We start from the raw sequence: 20818 nt of genomic DNA, 5'->3' as shown, positions 1-20818 counted from the left end.
ACGGTGGGGGAGACTTATTATGGGTGGGGGGAGATGATGGAGGAGGGGAGAAGAAAGATAGCAAGAATGAAAAGAAGAGAACCTTACACGTCAATAAGCCATATGGTGAATCGCTCACTCTTTGAAATCTTCCCTACTTCTTTCAGCCTGAAATGGAGAGAAGAAAAGTGACACTCACAAGTCATCCTTTGACTTTTAAGCATACGTTTAGTGACCGCTCAAATATTTGTAAATGGTACGTTGAGGAGGGTCATTAGAATGCCAGTTAGCAATAGCAATAGCGCTTAGACTTATATACCGCTTTACAGTGCTTTGCAGCCCTCTCTAAGCAGTTTAGAGAGCCACCCTCTTGCCCCCAACAATCTGGGTCCTTGTTTTACCCACCTCAGAAGGATGGAAGGCTGCGTCAACCTTCAACCAGTCAGGATCGAACTTCCTAGCTGTGGGCAGAGTTATCCTGCAATGCTGCATTCTAATCACTGTGCCATCATGGCTTCCTTCCTTCCTTTTCCCTCCCTCCCTCCCTCCCCTTCCTTTTCCCTTCCTTCCTTCCCAAGCAATACCACTTCACAGTGCTTTGCAGCCCTCTCTAAATCAGTGGCCCTCAACCTTTTTTGTGCCACGGCACGATACTGGCATCACAAATGATCCGCGGCCCGGTACCGGCATCAGCATGCATGACAAGGCAAGGCGAGTCGAGCAACCGGCCGGCCAGCCGTCCCCCGCTTCAACTCCTCCTTTGTATCTTTGTCGATGGGCTTCGCTTCAGGACGGCTTCAGGACGGTCTCTCGTCTCGCCTTGAAACTAAGGTGCGAGGATTCCTTCAGGACCCAAATGCCGCTTTCCAACCGGAAAAGCTCACCCTGAAGCACTTTCTTGTCAAACAAGATGGCGGCGCCCAGCAAACCGGCGGCCCGGTAGGAAATGTTCCACGGACCGGTACCGGTCTGCAGCCCGGTGGTTGGGGACCCCTGCTCTAAATGGTTTAGAGTCAGCCTTTGCCCCCAACAATCTGGGTCCTCACTTTACCGACCTCGGAAGGACAGAAGGCTGAGTCAACCTTAAGCTGGATGTCTCCCGAACAGCCACTTACTTGAGAATGATGGAAGGCATGGGGATCTCCAGGAAGTCCTCCGTGATCGGAAAGAAAGGAAGAAGGCCAGTGTAGAAGAGACCGAGGAGGAGGAGGACACGGCGCAAGCAGAAAAGGATGGGGATGTGGCAGTTCTGAGGGGAGAAAAATCCGGGGACGCCACAGAAAGGTTAATTCATGATGCAATATACCCCGTTATTGCACGGACTTCTCATTTTAGGGAACGTCGCTCAAAAAAAAAAAATATCGTAACTGCGTAACGGAGTGGGAAGGGAACTCAAGAGGTCTTCTAGTCTGACCCTCTGCTTAGGCAGGAAATCTTATGTAACATTCCAGAGAATTCTCTAAACAGAGTAAATCATCAATCAACCAATCAATCAGAATAGAGCTGGAAGGGACCTTGGAGGTCTTCTAGTCCAACCCCCTGCTCAGGTAGGAAATCCTATATCATTCCAGACAGATGGCGGGCCAATCTCTTAGAAGTCTCCAATGTTGGAGCACATAATTTCTGGAGGAAAGTAGTTCCATAGATTAATTGTTCTCAACGTCAGGAAATTTATCCTTATTTCTAGGTTGCTTCTTTCCTCGATTAGTTTCCATCCGTTGCTTCTTGTCCTGCCATTTCTACACACAGAAATCTTTCAGCACTTAAGCTGAACTTAATTCTCCAAAGCAGAATAATGGAATAGGTGGAAGGGACATTTGAGGTCTTCTAGTCCAACCCCCTGCTCAAAGCAGGAGAACCTATATCATTTCAGACAAATGGCTGTCCAACCTCGTCTTAAAAATTTCCAGTGTTAGAGCAGCCACAACTTCTGGTGGCAAGTAGTTTCCAGATTAATTGTCCTCACCGTCAGAAAATTCTTCCTTAGTTCCAGGTTGCTTCTCTCCTTGATTAGTTTCCACCCGTTGCTTCTTGTTCAAATATTTTGTAGAATAGGTTGAACCCCTCTTCTTTGAGGTAGCCCCTCAAATATTGAAACACTGCTATTAGATCACCCCTAGTCCTTCTTTTCATTAAACTAATTAGGAGATGAACCTGTACAAATTTGCGTACATGCACATGAAAATTTTAATCTGAGGCCTCTACAGGAAGCATCCATAAAAATGTACTTAGATACACACCCAGGCGGTCTTTTGACTTACAACCGGTCACTTAGCGAATGTTCAAAGGTACAACCTACATTAAAAAAAAGGGAGGGTAAAACCAACAGGGTGTATAATTCTCTATTTACCTCTTTGTGACACTTTTCCACAACCTCATGGCTGACGCTGCCCCAAACCGTCAAATGTTCTCGTTTGTAAGAGCTCACCAACTCGGAAACCTAAGATCAATAGAAAAAAGAAATGGATTGTTAAAATAAAAATAAAAATGGCTCTAACAGTTTGAGTTGGGTTCCTACATTACTTGGCGATGAGCTTAAGGATGAAACATTTTTAGGAGGTAGGTGATAAGGAGGTCATCCTCGATGTATGACCACAACGGAGTCCAAATTTTCTGTTGTTAAGTGAGTTTCGCCCCATTTTGCAACCTTTCTTGCCACAGTTCTTAAGTGAATCACTGCAGATATTAAGTTAGCAACATGATTTGTTAAGTGAATCAGGCTTCCCCATTGACTTTGCTTGTCAGAAGGTGGCCAAAGGGGATCACGCGACTCTGGGACACTGCAACCGTCATAAATATGAAACCAGTTGCCAAGCACCTGCATTTGGATCACGTGACCATGGGGATGCTGCAAAGGTCGTAGCTGTGAAAAACGGTCGTAAACAACTTTGGAGTTAAACCGGAGTTAAGATATGGTCAGATTTAACCATAGTTACAATTGGGAAAATGTGACCATCCAAGACCAAGTCCAGAAATGCCAGGGAATTTCTAGATGCCTGGCACTCTGACAAATCAGCCATCCAGACACGTATGGATATTAACACCTGTAGATTATCCAAAAGAGACAATCAACCAGCCCAAAAGAGAACAAAAGGACTTCAGCACCTCTCCACCAGCAATCAACACCCAGATCAGCATAGATTAGGTGTGTCAAACTCAAGGCCAAATCCGGCCCGCAGGATGCTTAGATCTGGCCTATGGGGCTGGTCTGGAAAGAGAAAGGACGCCCAAGGTCCCTCTGCTAGCAAAAATGGGGCTGGTGGGGCCCTACACAAGACTGTTTTTGGTCTCTGGAGACACCCAGGAAGCTTTCCAGGCCCAAAATGGAGCCTCTAGAGTCGCCCAGGAAGCTTTCCAGGCCCAAAACAGGGCCTCCGGAGATGCCCAGGAAGCTTTCCAGGCCCAAAATGGGGCCTCCAGAGTCGCCCAGGAAGCTTTCCAGGCCCCAAATGGGGCCTCTGAAGACACCAGGAAGCTTTCCAGGCCCAAACGGGGCCTCCAGAGACACACAGGAAGCTTTCCAGGCCCAAAATGGAGCCCCCAGAATTGCCCAGGAAGCTTTCCAGGCCCCAAATGGAGCCTCTGGAATCGTCCAGGAGGCCTTCCCAGGCCCCAAAGCCGAGGCCTCCAGAGATGCCCAGGAGGCCTTTCAGGCCCAAAACGGGGCCTCTGGAGTTGCCCAGGAGGCCGTCATCAAAGGTCAGCACTGCAGGAGCTTGAGAAGGAGTTGGGACTGTTCCCAAAACAAAAGGACACCTCATAGTTGGACAATGTGAACCCCCAGGGGTGGGGAGAAAGGGAAGTTGTTGCTTAACTAAGCAAGCATTTGCGCAGGAAAATTCAGAGCTGGTTTTGATTTAATACCAAAATGGTATGTCCAATACAGTTTTACTTTTGGGTAATTCAACGCTCCCAAGACTGTTTCTTTATATTGGGTTCACTAGTCGGACAATTGACAACATCTCTTTCGAGTAAGCCTGCCTTTAGACCAGTATTCCCCAACCTTGAAAACTTTTATATGGACTTCCAGCTCCCAGTTTGGCTAGCTGGGGAATTCTGGGAGTTCAAGTTCAGCCTAGGAAAGACCGGTTTAAATTATAACGATGAGGACATGGAATCCACACTTCTCCTGCCTGACCACCACTGAGGAACCTGGCCAGTGTTGTCCTCCCTTGAAAGCCACCATTGACCCAACCAGAAGCAACAAGGACCTGAGGTGGAAGGAGGTGGAATGAGAAGGGAGGACTCACCTTTTTAATCAGCAGGTCGTTGTTCACCTTGATGTCAATGTTGACCGGCGTGTGGGGAAAGGCCTCAAACACCTCTTGAAGGAGAGGGATGCGCTTGTCTTCACCTTCGCAATGGCATTCTGATGTAAACAAGCAGAATTGGGTTGCCGCTGAGGACATGGGGGAAGATATTGGCAGCCGCTGTGGGATGGTTGACACCCAGCCTCCCCCGTAGAAATAACCTTGGATTCGTCATTCCCAAAACACAGAGGAAGGTGGAGCCCTTTGGACCAATCTCCAAGGGTTGGTCCCTGCGATGTCTCCCTTGAATGACTCCTCGGGTTCTTCCACGGAGGTTAGCTCAAGGGAGGATGAGCTCATTTCTGGCACATCATGAACTGGGTTAATAAATGACTCTGAACAGCCAGCCAAAAAAGATTTACAGAGGGCTTTGGCTGGGGACAGCCTGCAGGGGCGGACAGTCAAGTGAAGAGGAGGAGGAGCTGCCTTCTGTTGTGGATCCGAGAGCAAGCAGGGCAGAGAAAAGACAAAAGCAACGGAGATCTGCAAGGTTACTCAGGAGAAAGCCTGCCCATCTTGACGGGCTGCACCGGAAAACTATTTACCACAACAGGCAGAGGGGGGCATTTGCTGGGAACAACATGTTTAGTTTCTAGTTGTGTGTGTTTGTGCTTCCTGCTGGACTTTGGAAATTCTGAATTTGTCTTGTGGGTGATTGATGACTCTTGGCTTTGGATGTGTCCCATTGGAGAATATGAAGTATGAGAAAAATCAACCAATGGAACAGCTTGCCCTCGGGAGTCACTTGAGACTTTCAAGGAGAGATTGACTGCCATTTGTCAAAAATGGTATAGAGTCTCCTGCTTAGGCGGGGGGGGTTGGACTAGCTGACCTACAAGGTCCCTTCCAACTCTGATTATCTGTTATCTGGGGTCTCCAACCTGTGGGCCATAGGCCACTAATAGCTATGGCTTAATTGCCACTGGTCTGTGTGAACAAGCATCGCTGTGTCGCGGATGGTCTGGCCCCACAAACGTGAGTGTTGCCAAAAGCGTGGGCAGTCCGAATCCACTTGTGCGAGTGTCCCAGTCATTCGTGACCTAATTCACACAAATGTTGTCGTGGGTGCTTGTGTTTCCAACTCGTTTGAATATCATCATGGGTGCTCGGGGGTCTCACTCGGCACGAACCTCGTTGCGGGTGCTTGCAGTCCTACTCACACGAGCGTCATCACCAACATCATGGGAGCTCGTGTGCACATGTGCACCTATGCCAAATGAAATCATCCCCTTTCCTCCCTCACCCCACTCTGGGCTGCCAACCCTAGGTCGGGGAACTCTGGATGTAGTGGAATGTAGTCTGGATTCCCAGGAGGAGCTGCTTTCCAGGAGGTGGTGGAGCTTGGAAACTGGTCTGCAGGAAGAAAGTTAAGATGGCTCCTCCCTAGCTATTCCCAGAGTGTATCGGTAGCTATGCAAATCGTTGCTTTTAATCTGGCACGATTCTGTCTATAGGTGTAGAACAATAAAAAAAACTACAGATAGTCCTTGACTCTTGTTTAGTGACCAACCGGAGTTCAAATGGGATTGGAAAAAGTGACTTATGACTATTTTTCATACTTACAACCATTTCAGCATCCTCACGGCTAGGTGAATGAAATTCGGATGCTTGTCAACTGGCTCATATTTACGACGATTGCGGTGTCCCAGGGTCATGTGATCCCCTTTTGCAATTCCTGACAAGGAGTCAATGAGGGAAGCCAGATTCACTTAACAACTGCGTTACCAACTGAACTGCAGGGATTCACTTAACAACTGTGGCAAGAAAAGCAGTAAAATGGGACAAAACTCACTTAACAACTGTTTCACGTAGCAACAGAAATTTTGAGGGTTAATTGTGGTCGAGGACTACCTGAATGTGTCAGGCACAAACGATCAGGATCATATGTTAAATGGCAGTGCTGAAGGTTTATTATTTTCAGCCTACACACAAGGAACTAATTAAATAAGTTTCCCCGAAAATGCAACCTATCCTGAAAGTAAGCCCTAGCTTGATTTTTTACACGTGTGCCCAATAAAAGTCCTACTCCTAAAATAAGCCCTAATTGAGATTCCTCCCACTCCAGGGTGCATGGGTAAAATTTAAGCTACGTTGGGAATGAGAGATGGTGGAGCTGCCCTACTGCTTACCTTTGGACAATCGTAGCCAGGCCTCAACACCTGCCTTGTTGGTCCATTTCTTCTGCAGCCGGCAAGGCTGGCCAGGTGAAGGCCTCTGTAGCCAGATCAATCCAGAGCTTGGTTATTGGCTGCAGAGGCTTTCAGGAAAGCCTCGCCGGCTGCAGAAGAAGTTGTTCCTGAAGGTCTCTGATAGCAAAAAGGAGGACGTGTGGTGTGTGTGTGTGTGTGACACGTGCAAGTGAGGTTATCAGTGGATGACATCCCCAGAAAATAAGACCTGGTGCCTTTTTTGGTGGCAAAAAAAACAAGAAAACAAGACAGGGTTTTATTTTCGGGGAAACACAGTAGAGTCAGTGTGATGACCCAGGGCAAGGCATGGAAGCAACACAGCCAGAGAAGAGTTCTAACTCCCCTTCTTTATTCCTCTAGCTTTCTCCCAAATGCTCCCACGATTATGGCAAGTCCCTGAGCAAAAGGCTCACCCACACACCTCCAGCAGCCTCTGGCTGCAAGTGGTCCAGCAAAACGCTGTTATAACAGGCAAGAAACCCAGCGAGGCAAGGGAAACAAGCCAGTGACTCCACAAAGGAAAGAAACTGTCGACCCTGAAGGTGAGAGATGTTTAATTCTAGTCATTTCTATTTCTTTCGTAGCTTCTTTAACGTTGTGTAAAAGGGACTGTGGGCATTCAGGCTCGGCACATTCTAGCGGATGGGAGGAGGGAGCAAAGATAAGGGAGGATGTTTTGGCTAGGTGAAATTCTTTTCCCGTGGGAACAGAGCGTGTGCCTGCAATTGCCTAGAGGTTGAATTTGGACTCATTGGACAGATGAACTGTGTGACCTGATTGGAGAATGTGACGATGGTGGGGGAAGTTTCAAACTATGCTTTTACTGGGTGTAATTCCAGGATTTGGTCAGATCCGGAATTACACCAAACTTTGCCAATTTGATATGTTCCCAATAAAAAAAAAAGACTTTATTTGGATAATGGTTGTGTTGGACTATCCTTTGTGGAACGTATTGCTTGGAATCTTGACAGGAACTAAGGCAAGAAGTCCAGCAAACTCCAGACATCGGCAACGGCACACAAAACTCCACCAATTCAGTGTTTGTTCCCGACAAAAAACTCCCACCAATTCAGTGTTTGTTCCCGACAAGTGCCCCACCCCACAAAATCTCCTTAAGTCTCAGTCCCTATAGGTGCGCCTTGTGAAGAGGGGCGGGGCGCTCTCTTCCCGTGTTGTCGGGTCGGCCTGCGCTGCTCCAGGCTTCCTTCCCACTCTCCGTGCTCAGGGATCAGGAGGGGGTGGTCCTTGCTCGTTGCCTGAGCTCCATCGCTCCTCATCTCCACCGCCTGCCCTCTCTCGGTCATCCTGCCCTCCCCACCCCGCCATTATTCCCTGCTGGCAAGCGGTCCTAACCCCAAGGGACCTGGGTCTGCCTTGTCCTGCTCCTCCCCGTGTTCCTCTGAAGCCAACAAGGCCACTCCCTTGACCCAGCTCCAGCTATTCGTCCTCTCTGTACTCCGACGGGGCCATGACAGTCAGGAATAAATTGGTATCGGGCTTAATGGAATTCGAGGGGGAGTGGGGCTGGACCCGGATCGAAATACAACCATCATTTCTATTGCTAAGGGAGGCAATTATTAAATGAACGGCACCCCATTTTACGACCTTCCCGCCACACTTGTTAAATGGATCACTGGAGTTGTTAAGTCAACACAGATAGTCCTCTGAGGATCACAAGATCCTGGGACAGTGCAACCTTCATAAATGCAGGCAATTCTTGACTTACAACCACAACTGAGCACAAAATTGACGTTGGTTAAGTGAGAGAATTGGTTGTGAGGTCTGCCCCATTCTACAGCCTTTCTTGTCACCGTTGCTAAGTGAATCCCTGCAGTGGATAAAGTTAGTAACGTGGCTGCGAAGTGAATTGGGCTTCCCCTGTTAAACTCGGCTTGTCAGAAGCTTGCAAAAGGGGATTGTGTGACTCTGAGACCCTTCAATTGTCATAAATATGAACCAATTGCCAAAGCCTGCAAATGTAAGTCAAGTGACCGTGGGGTTGCTGCAATGGTCGTAAGTGTGAAAAATGGCCCCCAGTCACTTTTTCAGCGCCGTTGTAACTTCGGTCACTAAATGAACTGTTGTAAGTCAAAGACTATGTAAAAGACTGTAGAGATCCTAGAGACTTTGAGAGATTCAGGGACTAGCTGTATTTGTCCTGTTTTTGTCCACTTAACGCAGTTCCATGCTTTATATTTCTTTGTGATTTTTTTTCCCCAATTAATGCAAATGTTGTGGCCTGTCGGTTGCTGGTCCCTCCGGCAGCCAAATCAGACGAAGAGGAGGAGATGTGGGAGTCAGGGCCAGCATCAAGGGCAACCTGAGAGCTCCGAAGGGGAAGAGAGAGAGGAGGAGGTGGAGGCAGAGCCTGGGTCCATCCATCCGTCCTCAGGGGGAGAGTCAACAGCCCCCAGGTCTGGAGGTGGCTGATGAGGAAGAGGAGGAACAGCTGGGTCCAGTGCCCGACGTGTGGATGTGCAGAAGGCAGAGGAGAGGAGAGCAGTGGAAATCTATGGGCCGGTCCTTGGGACGGAAGAGCCACCGCTGCTAGCGAAGCCTCCACTCTAGCTCTGGGGATAAAAGGCAGGGGGCGGAGACGAAGAGGTGTGGCCGACCACTATTCATCTTCCAGACAGATGGACTTGTTAGCGTAACTTTTGGACGGGTCTTGATATAACTACAGAGGGTTTGTCGTGTTTGCGGAGCCGGGTCAGAACAGCAAGGTAGAACTACAGTATTTTGGTCTTAGCTGCTTTGTAAATGTGAAGTTATGGACAGCGGAAAACCCCGGAATTCTCAGTGAAGAATACGGACAGACCAGGCTGAAATGGAGCAATAGAAAAAAGAGCATTCTGCAAAGATTCGGATCTTTGAATTATTACCTTTCTGGAATGTCACCTCCAACTTGCAGTGATAGAGAGGGAGTTCCTTTTAAAAGAAGGAAAATGTCAGCTTAAATACAGAGAGGATCAGAGACCGAAAACGTCAGAATTGCCTTTATCCAAGAGCACTTTGGCTTTAATTCCCCCAGCGTTCACAAGAATTCTCTCTGGTGCTTACACAGGTAGTCCTTGACATACGACCACAACTGGGGTAGGAACTTCCGTTGCAAAGCAAAGGGGTCGTTAAGTGAGACGTAGAAACTTTAGGACATTTTTGCTGCGGTTGTTAAGTGAACCGCACGGTTGCTGGGATACAAGTCTGACTTCCCCCATCAACGCTGCTTGTTGAAAGCCAGTCACGGAGGTCACAAAACACGATCACGTGACCATTGCAACTGTCAGGAATACCGCCTAGTTTTTCAGCGCCGTTCTAAGTTTGAACAGTCACTAAACGAACTGTCGTTAAGACGAACACTCACTGTACGTGGCAGTAGCCAAGCATTCTTATTTTGATCACGTGACCAAGAGGATGTTGGCTGGCTTTTTGCCACATGCTTTAAAAAAACAAAAACAAAAAACCCCCCCACAGTTGTTAAGTGAATCCCTGGAATTGTTCACTTAGGAATGCGGACGTTCAGTGAAACTGGCTTGGCTTGTCAGAAGTTTGCAAAAGATCGCATGACCCCAGGACACCACGACCGTCATAACTATGAGCCAGTTGCCAAGCATCTGAATTCTGATCACATGCCAAAGGGGAATCTGGAATGGTCGTAAGTGCGAAAACTTAGTCAAAAATCAGTTTTTTCAGTGCCGTTGTAACTTCAAATGGGCACTAAAAGAATGGTTGTAAGTCAAGGACTAGCTGTATTCTGAAATTCTGTTCAAATGCATTACCTATTAATTGTGACCCTGATTCATTTCATTATGCTTAGAATTAGAATAGAACAGAACAGAACAGAACAAGGAATAGAATTAAGAACAGAATTAAAAATAGAGTAGCAATTAGAATAGAATAGAATAGAATAGAATAGAAGTAGAATTAAGAATAGAATAGCAATCAGCATAGAATAGTGGAATGAAGAATAGACTAGAACAGAATTAGAAATAGAATTAAGAATAGAATAGCAATTAGGATAGAATAGAGTAGAACAGAACAGAAAAGAATAGAATAGAGGATAGAATAGAACAGTGGAATGAAGAAAATAGAATAGAATAGAATAGAATAGAATAGAATTAGAATTAGAATAGAATAGAATAATAACTTTATTGTCACTTTGAATGTACACTAATCAGCATACATTAAAGTGAAATTTCATTGCATACAGCTCTCCAAGGGTCACCACTTCCAGCATACACTACTACATAATGTAACGGAATAAATAAATAAATATAAACAGAATTATGCATCTGACATTGAAAGCCAGGATTTGGGGTCCTGAGAGTTTTGCAAGGCCGTGGCTACCCGCTCTCAACTGGCTGGTCGTTTTTGGCGGGTGGGGGGGAAGTGGGGGGAATGGAAGTGAAGGGTGCTTACATGAACTTACTGAGTATTTGAGGTCTGATATATTGACGTCCACCCCGGTTGACTGTTTCAGATTCTCATCGTGCAAAACCACCACTTGTCCATCCTTGGTCAAATGGCAGTCAAGTTCCAACATATCGGTGCCCACGTTGACGGCACTGAAAGAGAGAACCACCTTGAGTTTTTCCTTCTCAAGTTCAGACCGATCACGCACGTACATACAGGGGGAGTTAAAAGAGAGTAACAGAATAATGGGAGTTGGAAGGGACCTTGGAGGTCTTCTAGTCCAACCCCCTGCTCAATCTTCTGACCCAAGCCTCGTTCGAACCAAATAAACACAAAGTACATGTAAAAGCAAACCTTATTTAATGCGTCTCTGTGGATTCTGTTCATTCACAGCAAAGAGTCATTTAAAATTAATTGTCCCAGATGAGAGCAAGCCCTTTCAAGGTTGCGAAAGGCTGCCAAGAACACAAGATTTATTGCAGGGAAATATCCAAAACGAAAACAAACCAGAATAGACAGGACTTCCACAAGAACTTGGGAGTTGAAAGAACTTCTTTGCTTCCTGCAAAGAACCCAAGGCATGAAGGCTGGCTTTTATCCCTTATGGGAGGGGCCATTACCTTGCAGCCTTACTCCCGAGTTGCCCGTGCTGCAGCAGCTGCTCTTTCCTTCAAGCAGCCCTGGGCACACGGGCACGGGGCACAGATTCCTTGGGGACCTCTGCATCACTGCCGCCAGACTCCACAAGCTCCGAAGGTAACACCCCACTCTCTGATACTCTGGGCCCCATCCCTGTATCACACGCAAGCTTCTCATCCGAATCCTTGCTCTCAAGAGACCTCAGCCGTCCGCACCTGCTGCTGGCGAACCACAACACTTAAGCAGGAAACCCGATAACATTTCACACAAATGGTTGCCAAGTCTCTTCTTAGAAACCTCAGGTATTGGAGCACCCAGAACCTCTGAAGTTAAAATGCCAAGGTCTGGCTTTTAATGGAGGCCGGGACAGGCTTGGAAGAAGATATCACCTGTTATCAGGCGATGCTCCAAAGATCTACGGATCGTGGGTAAGTGATCGGCTGGTCAGGGTTCAGGGTAGTTGTAGAGAGTAAAAAAGATTCCCTTGATGGAAATATGTCCTTCAAAGTGGGTGGACTTCAGCTCCCAGAATTCCCCAGCCAGCATGCTTTAAGAGGGCTGCATTTCAACTCCCAGAATTCCCCAGCCAGCATGCTTTAAGATGGGTGGACTTCAGCTCCCAGAATTCCCCAGCCAGCTGAAGTATACTCATCTTAAAAATTTCCAACACCATCACCTTTACATACAAATATGACAGCAATTATACATTGATATATGCATACTTAATTCTATTATTACCTTTTCCATTCCAAATTTTCAGTAAGGAGAGAAACAAACACATTAATTCTAGCCTCTTTCATTAATCTCAATCGAAACATCTTTTTGTTTCATTTCAATTATTTCAAATATAATCCTTTAGCATTTGTTTTTAAACATAAAGATAAACAATATGTATTTGCATAATAATAATAATAATAATAATAATAATAATAATAATAATAATAATAATAATAAAGTTTGATTCTAAATTCTTTCATTAATCTCAATCGAAACATCTTTTTATTTCATTTCAATTATTTCAAATATAATCCTTAATATTTATTTTAAAAATAAACAATATATATTTGCCTAATAGTAGTAATAATGAAGTTACCAATGTTTCTCCTTGCTTTTAATAATCTATATTAAACTTATTAATTTAGCTGGTTCTTTAGTCTGTCATATTCCCTTTAATGAATTCTAAATTAATACAAATTTTAACACACACACAAAGAAAAAAGAACAAGTTTCCCCTCTTTTACTATTTTGAGTGTGACACCTTAATGATTAGAATATACCTTTATTCCCTCATCTTAATTCCCAGTAAACCATTAATCATTACCTCTTTTTGATTGGATTCCACAGCACATTTCCCCCCACTTTAATAAGAGTTATCAGTATCTATATTACCCTATTTTCTAAATATTTTTAATTGCAGAAATATTCAGAACCGGAAATATGTTGTCCACTAAAAAGAGATTTTTGTTTTTAATGTGAAAAACTGAATAAAGTTTGTTAAAAAAAAAAAATTCCAACACCGATAAACATTATTTTTTTAAAAAAACAAACAGGTTCTATATGGAAAGTACTGACAGTGCTTGACTTACGACTGGTTGCTTAGCAACCATTCATAGTTATGACCATCCAAAAATAAAAAACAGGGATTACCAGCCAGATTCGAAGATCTAACAGCAGTGGTAATGTGATCAAACTTCACATATAACGGTCGTTTGCACATCCCATAGTCACACAACCGCATTTTATGATGGTTTTACCAAAAACCAATACTTACTTTCTGGGTTTCTTTGGCAAAACTGCACCTTCAGCGAACCCGTGGTTCACTTAATGACTGCGATATTTGCTTAATGACAGCTGCGGAAACCATCACAAGATACGACTGCAATGAGCAGGCTCCGTGAAGCTTGTATGTTGAGGCCTACAGGTGAAACTTGAAAAATCAGAGTATCGTGCAAAAGTTCATTTATTTCAGTAATGCAACTTAAAAGGTGAAACTAATATATGAGATAGACTTATTACATGCACAGCAAGATAGTTCAAGCCGTGATTTGTCATAACTGTGATGATTATGGCTTACAGCTCATGAAAACCCCAAATCCACAATCTCAGAAAATTAGAATATTACATGCAATCAATGAAACAAGGATTGTACATAGAACAATATCGGACCTCTGAAAAGTATAAGCATGCTTATGTACTCAGTACTTGGTTTGGGGCCCTTTTGCAGCAATTACTGCCTCAGTGCGGCGTGGCATGGAAGCTATCAGCCTGTGGCACTGCTGAGGTGTTATGGAAGACCAGGATGCTTCAGTAGCGGCCTTCAGCTCTTCTGCATTGTTTGGTCTCATGTCTCTCATCTTTCTCTTGGCAATGCCCCATAGATTCTCTATGGGGTTCAGGTCAAGCGAGTTTGCTGGCCAATCAAGCACAGGAATCCCACGGTCATTGAACCAGGGTTTGGTGCTTTGGCAGTGTGGGCAGGTGCCAAGTCCTGCTGGAAAATGAAGTCAGCATCCTCATAAAGCTCGTCCGCGGGAGGAAGCATGAAGTGCTCCAAAATCTCCTGGTAGACGGCTGCATTGACCCTGGACTTAATGAAGCACAGTGGACCAACACCAGCAGATGACATGCCTCCCCAAATCAACACAGACTATGGAACTTCACACTGGACTTCAAGCATCTTGCAGTGTGTGCCTCTCCATTCTTCCTCCAGACTCTGGGTCCTTGGTTTCCAAACAAGATGCAAAAGTTGCTCTCATCAGAAAAGAGGACTTTGGACCACTGAGCAACAGACCAGTTCTGTTTTTCTTTAGCCCAGGTAAGACGCTTCTGACACTGTTTGTTGTTCAGGAGCGGCTTGACAAGAGGAATACGACATTTGAAGCCCATGTCCAGGATCCGTCTGTGTGTGGTGGCTCTTGATGCACTGACTCCAGCCTCGGTCCACTCCTCGTGAAAGTCCCCAACACTTTTGAATGGCCTTTTCCTGACACTCCTCTCCAGGCTGCGGTCATCCCTGCTGCTTGTGCACCTTTTTCTTCCACACATTTCCCTTCCACATAACTTTCTATTAATGTGCTTTGATACAGCACTTTGGGAACATCCAACTTCTTTTGCAATTACCTTTTGAGGCTTTCCCCCGCTTATGGAGGGTGTCAATGATGGTTTTCTGCACAACTGTCAGGTCAGCAGTCTTTCCCATGATTGTGCTTCCTACTGAACCAGACTGAGAGACCATTTAAAGGCTCAGGAACCCTTTGCAGGTGTTATGGCTTAATTAGCTGATTAGAGTGGGACACTTTGAGCCTAGAATATTGAACCTTTTCACAATATTCTAATTTTTTGAGATTGTGGATTTGGGGTTTTCATGAGCTGTAGTCCATAATCATCACAATTATGACAAATCACAGCTCGAACTATCTTGCTTTGCATGTAATGAGTCTATCTCATATATTAGGTTCACCTTTTAAGTTGCATTACTGAAGTAAATGAACTTTTGCACGATATTCTAATTTTTCGAGTTTCACCTGTACATGAAGTTCAGTTGCTGTAGTTCTTATAACCTTTTATTTCTTCCACTTCAAGATGTTTGTACAATTTATGCCTTGGAAACGGGCTATTTTTTGGTTGGAAGCATCGCCCAAGAGGCTGCTAACTGCCCCTTGAGCCACCAACTCTTCCAGGTATGTCTCAAAGGTGCTTTTTCAGGAGGCAACTGGCCTTTCTTGTTGTTGTTTTTTTGTAGATGTTTTGCTTCTCATTCAATCCAGAATTCATCATTCTTCAACTCTGACAGTAAAGTGAGGAATGGAAGGATTTATACTCCTTGCAGACAGCTGGTCATTTGCATCATTTTAGAGGGCCGTTGAGGCCACTTGGAGGTTTGTCTGTGTCCTCAGGGCCACCTGAGTGGTGCTCCTGGTTCCTGTAGTCTGCATTTCCCCTCCCTTTCTCTGGAAATGCATTTTCTGGAAATCCAAGGCATGAACGCTCTTTGAATGGTACGGGAGTAGGAATGGATTTTCATAGGAAAAACTGCAGACTACAGGAACCATTTGCACTACTCAGGGCACCCTGAGGACAGAGATAAAACCTTCAAGTGGCCTCAATGACCCTCGAAAAGGATGCAAATGACCAGCTGCCTGCAAGGAGTATAAATCCCTCCGTTCTCCACCATCCAGCCCGAGCTGAAGAAGCTTCTTGAATGAGAAGTGAAACGTCTTCAAAAGAAAAAGAACAAACAAGAAAATCCAGTTGGCCTCCTGAAAAAAAGAACCTTTGGAACAACCATGACTTGGATGACGGAGAATCTCTACAGACTTCTTCCAGCTACGAGCTGAAGCTTGCAAAGTGGGAACTGGTCAAGCTCAGCTCGAAGAGGATTGCTCTGTAAACAATGCTGAAGGTTGAGAGAATAACCCAAAGTCCAGTGGCACAAGAGAGGAAGAACAGTTTTATCCAAGTACCTTTTCCGGACATGATAACAATTTGGCGGATTATAGGTAATCCTCAATTTACAACCACAGATTAACAGAGGAGTTGAAGGGACCTTGTAGGTAACAGATAACAGATAATCAAGAGTTGGAAGGGACCTTGTAGGTCATCTAGTCCGCCCTCCTGCCCAAACGGGAGACCCTACACCATTTCTAGACAAACGGCAGTCCAATCTCTTCTTGAAAGTCTCAAGTGATGGTGCTCCCGCAACTTTCAATTTGCCAGAGAGATCTTTGTGAAGCCATGCTGGTTTCTTCTTGGATTTCTTGTTTTTCTTTCTCAGTGGTTATTGTGCTGGTCTGGGCTTCTACGATCATACTTTTTAGCATTTCCCAAGATTCTTGAGTTGTTTTCCCCTTTAGGATTTCCATCCATGGAATCTTTCCCAAATTCTCTCTGACTTTATTGGAATCAGCTCTTTTAAAATCCAAGACTCTGATGTCATTATGTTCTGTTGCTTGTATTTGTGTTATATTGAATTCTAGTATGACATGGTCACTCTCACCCAAGGTTCCTGCAGTTTCAACTCCCTCTATCACTTCTTCTCTGTTTGTAAGAATTAAGTCCAGTATGGCTGTCCCTCTAGTTTCACCCTCTACCTTTTGGACAACAAAGTTGTCAGCTAGGTTGATTAAGAACTTATTTGATTCCTCACTTGGTGCAGAATTAGTTTTCCAATTGATATCAGGATAATTGAAGTCTCCCATTACCATTGTTGTGTGTTTCCTGCATGTGTTTGTTAGTTGGCTGGCAAAAAGGACATCTATTTTTTCTGCCTGATTGGGTGGCCTATAATATACACCTATGGCCACGTCATTCTTTTTTTCTTTTATATTGACCCATATGCATTCATCTTTGGTTTCATGCATTTCTGTAGCAATATATATTCTATTCTATTCTTATTCTATTCTCAATATGTTATTCTATACTATTCTCAATAAAGATTCTATTCTATTCTCAATAAAGATTCTATTCTATTCTATTCTCAATAAAGATTCTATTCTATTCTATTCTATTCTATTCTATTCTATTCTATTCTATTCTATTCTATTCTATTCTATTCTATTCTATTCTATTCTATTCTAAACGTGGCTGCCTTCCTAGAAATGTTTTAGCGGCCTTAGAAGGCATGTATTTGAGCCTATATTTTGCTGCCACGGTGATCAGAAACCTTCAATAGCCCTATTCAAACCGAAAAGGACTGGCAACGCCGAGAGCTTGAAAAATAAGATCATACTTTCTGCAGTTAATACCGAGAACAAAAGAAAGAATTAAAGAAAGAAAAAGAGTTATAATCTCAGCTCCCGCACAAAGAAACTGGAGGTGGGATTTGTTTTTTCCCCACCTGATTTACCACTGAAAATACTCTGTTATTCGGTTTAACTGTTTGATCAGAAAAGAGGTGCTTTAACAGGGATAGCGATCCTGAAATCTGGATCTCAATGCTGCAATCTAGGGTGAGTTCACTTTTGCGACGTTCTCGTAAAAGGACTTGTAGACAATTTGAAATGTCTACGGACTTACAGACATTTGAAATGGAGGAACCCGCTCAGCGTGTAGGTTGCAAAATGGAATTACCATGCAAAGCAATTTACCCGCCGAGGTCATTCTAATCAAATAAGCTGAATTTACAGATTTTGACGTCATGATTTTTTTATTTTTATTTTTATTTTTGCACTTGGACTCCTAGGCTGCATGAACAGAGGGACAGAATCCAGATCACGTGAAGCGTTAGGGATGCTTTATAAAGCCTTGGTAAGGCCACACTTGGAATATTAGATCCAGTTTTGGCTCCCTATATTATAAAAAACATGTTAAAGGTGTAAAAAAAAGGGCTCTATGTTATAAAAAAAATAGTTTAGAAAGAGTGCAAAGAAGAGCAACAAAGATTAAGGGACTGGAGGATAAATACACGAAGGACAATTGCAGGAATTGGGTATCTCTAGTTTAATGAAAAGAAGGACCAAGAGGGGACATGATAGCAGCCTTCCAGTATTTGAGGGGCTGCCCCAAAGAAGAGGGAGTCAAGCTATTCTCCAAAGCACCAGAAGGACAAGAAGCAACAGGTGGAAACCAGTCAAGGAGACAAGCAACCTGGAACTAAGGAGAAATTTAGAACAATTAATAATAATCAGTGGAACAAGTTGCCTCCAGAAGTTGTGAATGCTCCATCACTGGAGGTTTTGAAGAAGACGTTGGACAACCACTTGTCTGAAATTGTATAGGATCTCTTGCTTGAGCAGGGGGTTGGACTAGAAGACCTCTAAGGTCCCTTCTAGCTCTATTCTGATATTCTATCCGTAGAGAATCTGAAGAATAAGACTCTGGTTTGTAGAAGATGAAGGCAATCTCTCTCAGGAGTTCAACTGCCAATAGATATATTTTATCTACCGTGTTGAACAAAAAAAAAAAGAGAATTACTAGACTAGAAGTTAGACTCCAAGGTCGCTTCCAACTCTGGTATTCCGTTCATGGCAACAGGCCGGTTTGGTGGGTCATAATTGGAACAGGAGGAACAAGCTTTGACAACTTCTGACCTTGATTCTAAGACTCCAACGGACTCTCTATTCTACAGGTAGTTCTCAACTTACAACAATTTTATTTTCCAAAAGCATCAGAAGGCAGGACAAGAAAAAAATGGATGGAGAATCATCAAGGAGAGAAGCAACCCAGAACTAAGGAGAAATTTCCAGATAGTGAGAACAATTCACCAGTGGAACAACTTGTCTCCAGAAGTTGTGGGTTCTCCGTTAGGAATATAAGACACCTAACAGCTATTTGAGTTAGAAATATATAAACCAGGATAACCATTTTAATACTGTCTCTTTAAGGGAATGCAAGAGCATGCAATTGGGTGTGGTTTCTCAAAGGGCCATAAGATGGAGCCAGAAACCTGGTTGTTTAGTCTTAGTCTCAGAAGAGTGCGTGTCTGAGTATCTCTGTTTCCTTCTGTTGGAAAGCATTGCCGTTGCTCCATTTCTTCTAATTGACTGATATTACTGGATTTAATGTAAGTCTGTTACTGAACTGTTTTGACACTGGACTTTGATATTTGGATTATCCCTGGATTGAAAACTGACTGATTTTACCTGTGAATGACTTTGGATTGCCTATTTTGGACTTTGCTTAAACCTTTCTGGAAGTAAAAACCTACATTTACTGTACAGTGTATCTGTGTACTGTGTGTGCATTATTCAAACACTTCTCTCAAGTACGTCTCCCTGTATGCGCTCATTCTCCTCAAATGAGAAGAATTACCTCAAAATTCTCCAACACCGAAAGATTTTAAGAAAACATTAGACAACCATTTGCCTGAAGTGGTGTAGAGTTTCCTGCCTAAGCAGTAGGGACAATTAACCAGTGGAAGAGATTTGCTACCAATCTCTTGTCGTGGGTTCTCCAACACAGGATGTTTTTAAGAAGAGACTGGACAGCCATTTGCCCGGAATGGTATAGGGCAAGTTTAAGTCTTGTGGACTTCAACTCCCAGAATCCCCGAGCTAACACAACTGGAGGAGGAATTCTGGGAGTTGAAGTCCACAAGTCAAATGTGAAGACCCCTGGTATAGGGTTCTCCTGCTCGAGCAAGGGGGTTGGACTAGAAGATCTTGATGGTCCCTTCCAGTTGTATTCTGATTGATTGCCCTTGACTTACAACAGTTTGTTTAGGAACTCTTCAAAAGTTACAGTGGCTCTGAGAAAAGTGACTTATTTTCACACTTGTGACCGATGCAGCACTGCCGTGGTTATCAAAATTCATACATTGGGCAACTGACTCATTTTTCATGACAGTCACAGTGCCCCAAGGTCCTATGATCCCCTTTTGCAAACTTTTGACAAGCAAAGCCAATGGGGAAGCCAGGCAAATGGCTGTCCAGTCTTTTATTAAAAACTGTTCTGACCCAAACCTTTTTCCAGTAAAACAAACACGAACCAAAGGGAACAGAAAACTTTTAATGACGCTTATGAATCTCCGGTTAAAAGGCTGCTGCACACTAAATTAACTCTGACAAGCACGAGCCTCGCCAAAACTGTGCAAGGTTGCCAAGAATAACGGATAAGGTTACCTAGAAATATTTTACAACACAAGAGTCTTCAAATACCAACTAAAGATACTGCAATGTCCACGAGGCTCGAGTTCCAAAGCGTCTTTGCTTCCTGCAAAGAACGTCCGATTCACAGCTGGCTTTTATCTTCTTGAAGGAGGGGCCATTACCTTGCAGCCTTACTCCCGAGTCGCCCGTGCTGCTGCAGCTGCTCTTTCCTACGAGGAGCCCTGCGCGCACATGCACTTGGCACAGGCTCCTCGGGAACCTCCTCATCGCTGCTGCCAGCCCCCACAATCTCTGAAGGCAGCAGTCCACTCCCTGATGGTCCTGGCCCCTCATCTGAGTCCTCGATCTCCTCAGCCATCCGTACCTGCTGCCGGCTAACCACAACAAAAACCTCCATTGATGGAGAATCCACAACTTCTGGTGGCAAGCTGTTCCACTGGTTAATTGTCCCTACTGCTTAGGGAAGCCAGATTCCTTTAACAACCGAGTTACTAACTGACTAACTGACCAACTGCAGCGATTCCCTTAGTATCCGCAGCAAGAAATGTCATAAAATGAGATGAAATTCACTGAATAAATGTCTCGCTTGGTAACAAAAAAAAACTTTGGGCTCAGCTGTATATCTGGATTGAATCTCTCTTGCAGTATATGAAGCCAGAAAGGTTGTGTCTGGCACACTGACTTGTGTGTTTATCGTATTTTTGAAAGAATCATTTCCTTCCCAGATGGATTCTGGGGTGATGGC

The 20818-nt window shown here is 44.3% G+C and overlaps 1 protein-coding gene across 2 annotated transcripts in view; it reads right to left on the bottom strand.

Annotated features, from left to right (window-relative positions):
• GDPD1 (glycerophosphodiester phosphodiesterase domain containing 1) overlaps nt 1–20818 on the bottom strand; it is a 52280-nt gene that overhangs the window by 7764 nt on the left and 23698 nt on the right. Inside the window, exons 3-8 of one of the 2 annotated variants that reach the window (XM_026710267.2) lie at nt 10905–11040; nt 9361–9406; nt 4230–4348; nt 2330–2419; nt 1095–1228; nt 88–147 (exon numbers count right to left, since the gene is read on the bottom strand). In XM_026710267.2, the coding sequence (XP_026566052.2) occupies nt 88–147; nt 1095–1228; nt 2330–2419; nt 4230–4348; nt 9361–9406; nt 10905–11040 (585 nt within the window). Of the gene's footprint in view, nt 1–87; nt 148–1094; nt 1229–2329; nt 2420–4229; nt 4379–9360; nt 9407–10904; nt 11041–20818 lie in introns of both variants that reach the window. The other variant, XM_026710265.2, reaches the window with a different exon arrangement.

Source organism: Pseudonaja textilis, chromosome 1 (genome assembly GCF_049901715.1).
Source record: "Pseudonaja textilis isolate UNSWEBS1 chromosome 1, rPseTex1.2, whole genome shotgun sequence".
NCBI lineage: Eukaryota > Metazoa > Chordata > Lepidosauria > Squamata > Elapidae > Pseudonaja > Pseudonaja textilis.
Note: the sequence above shows the minus strand (reverse complement) of the source record. Positions and strands in the feature narration are given on the sequence as shown.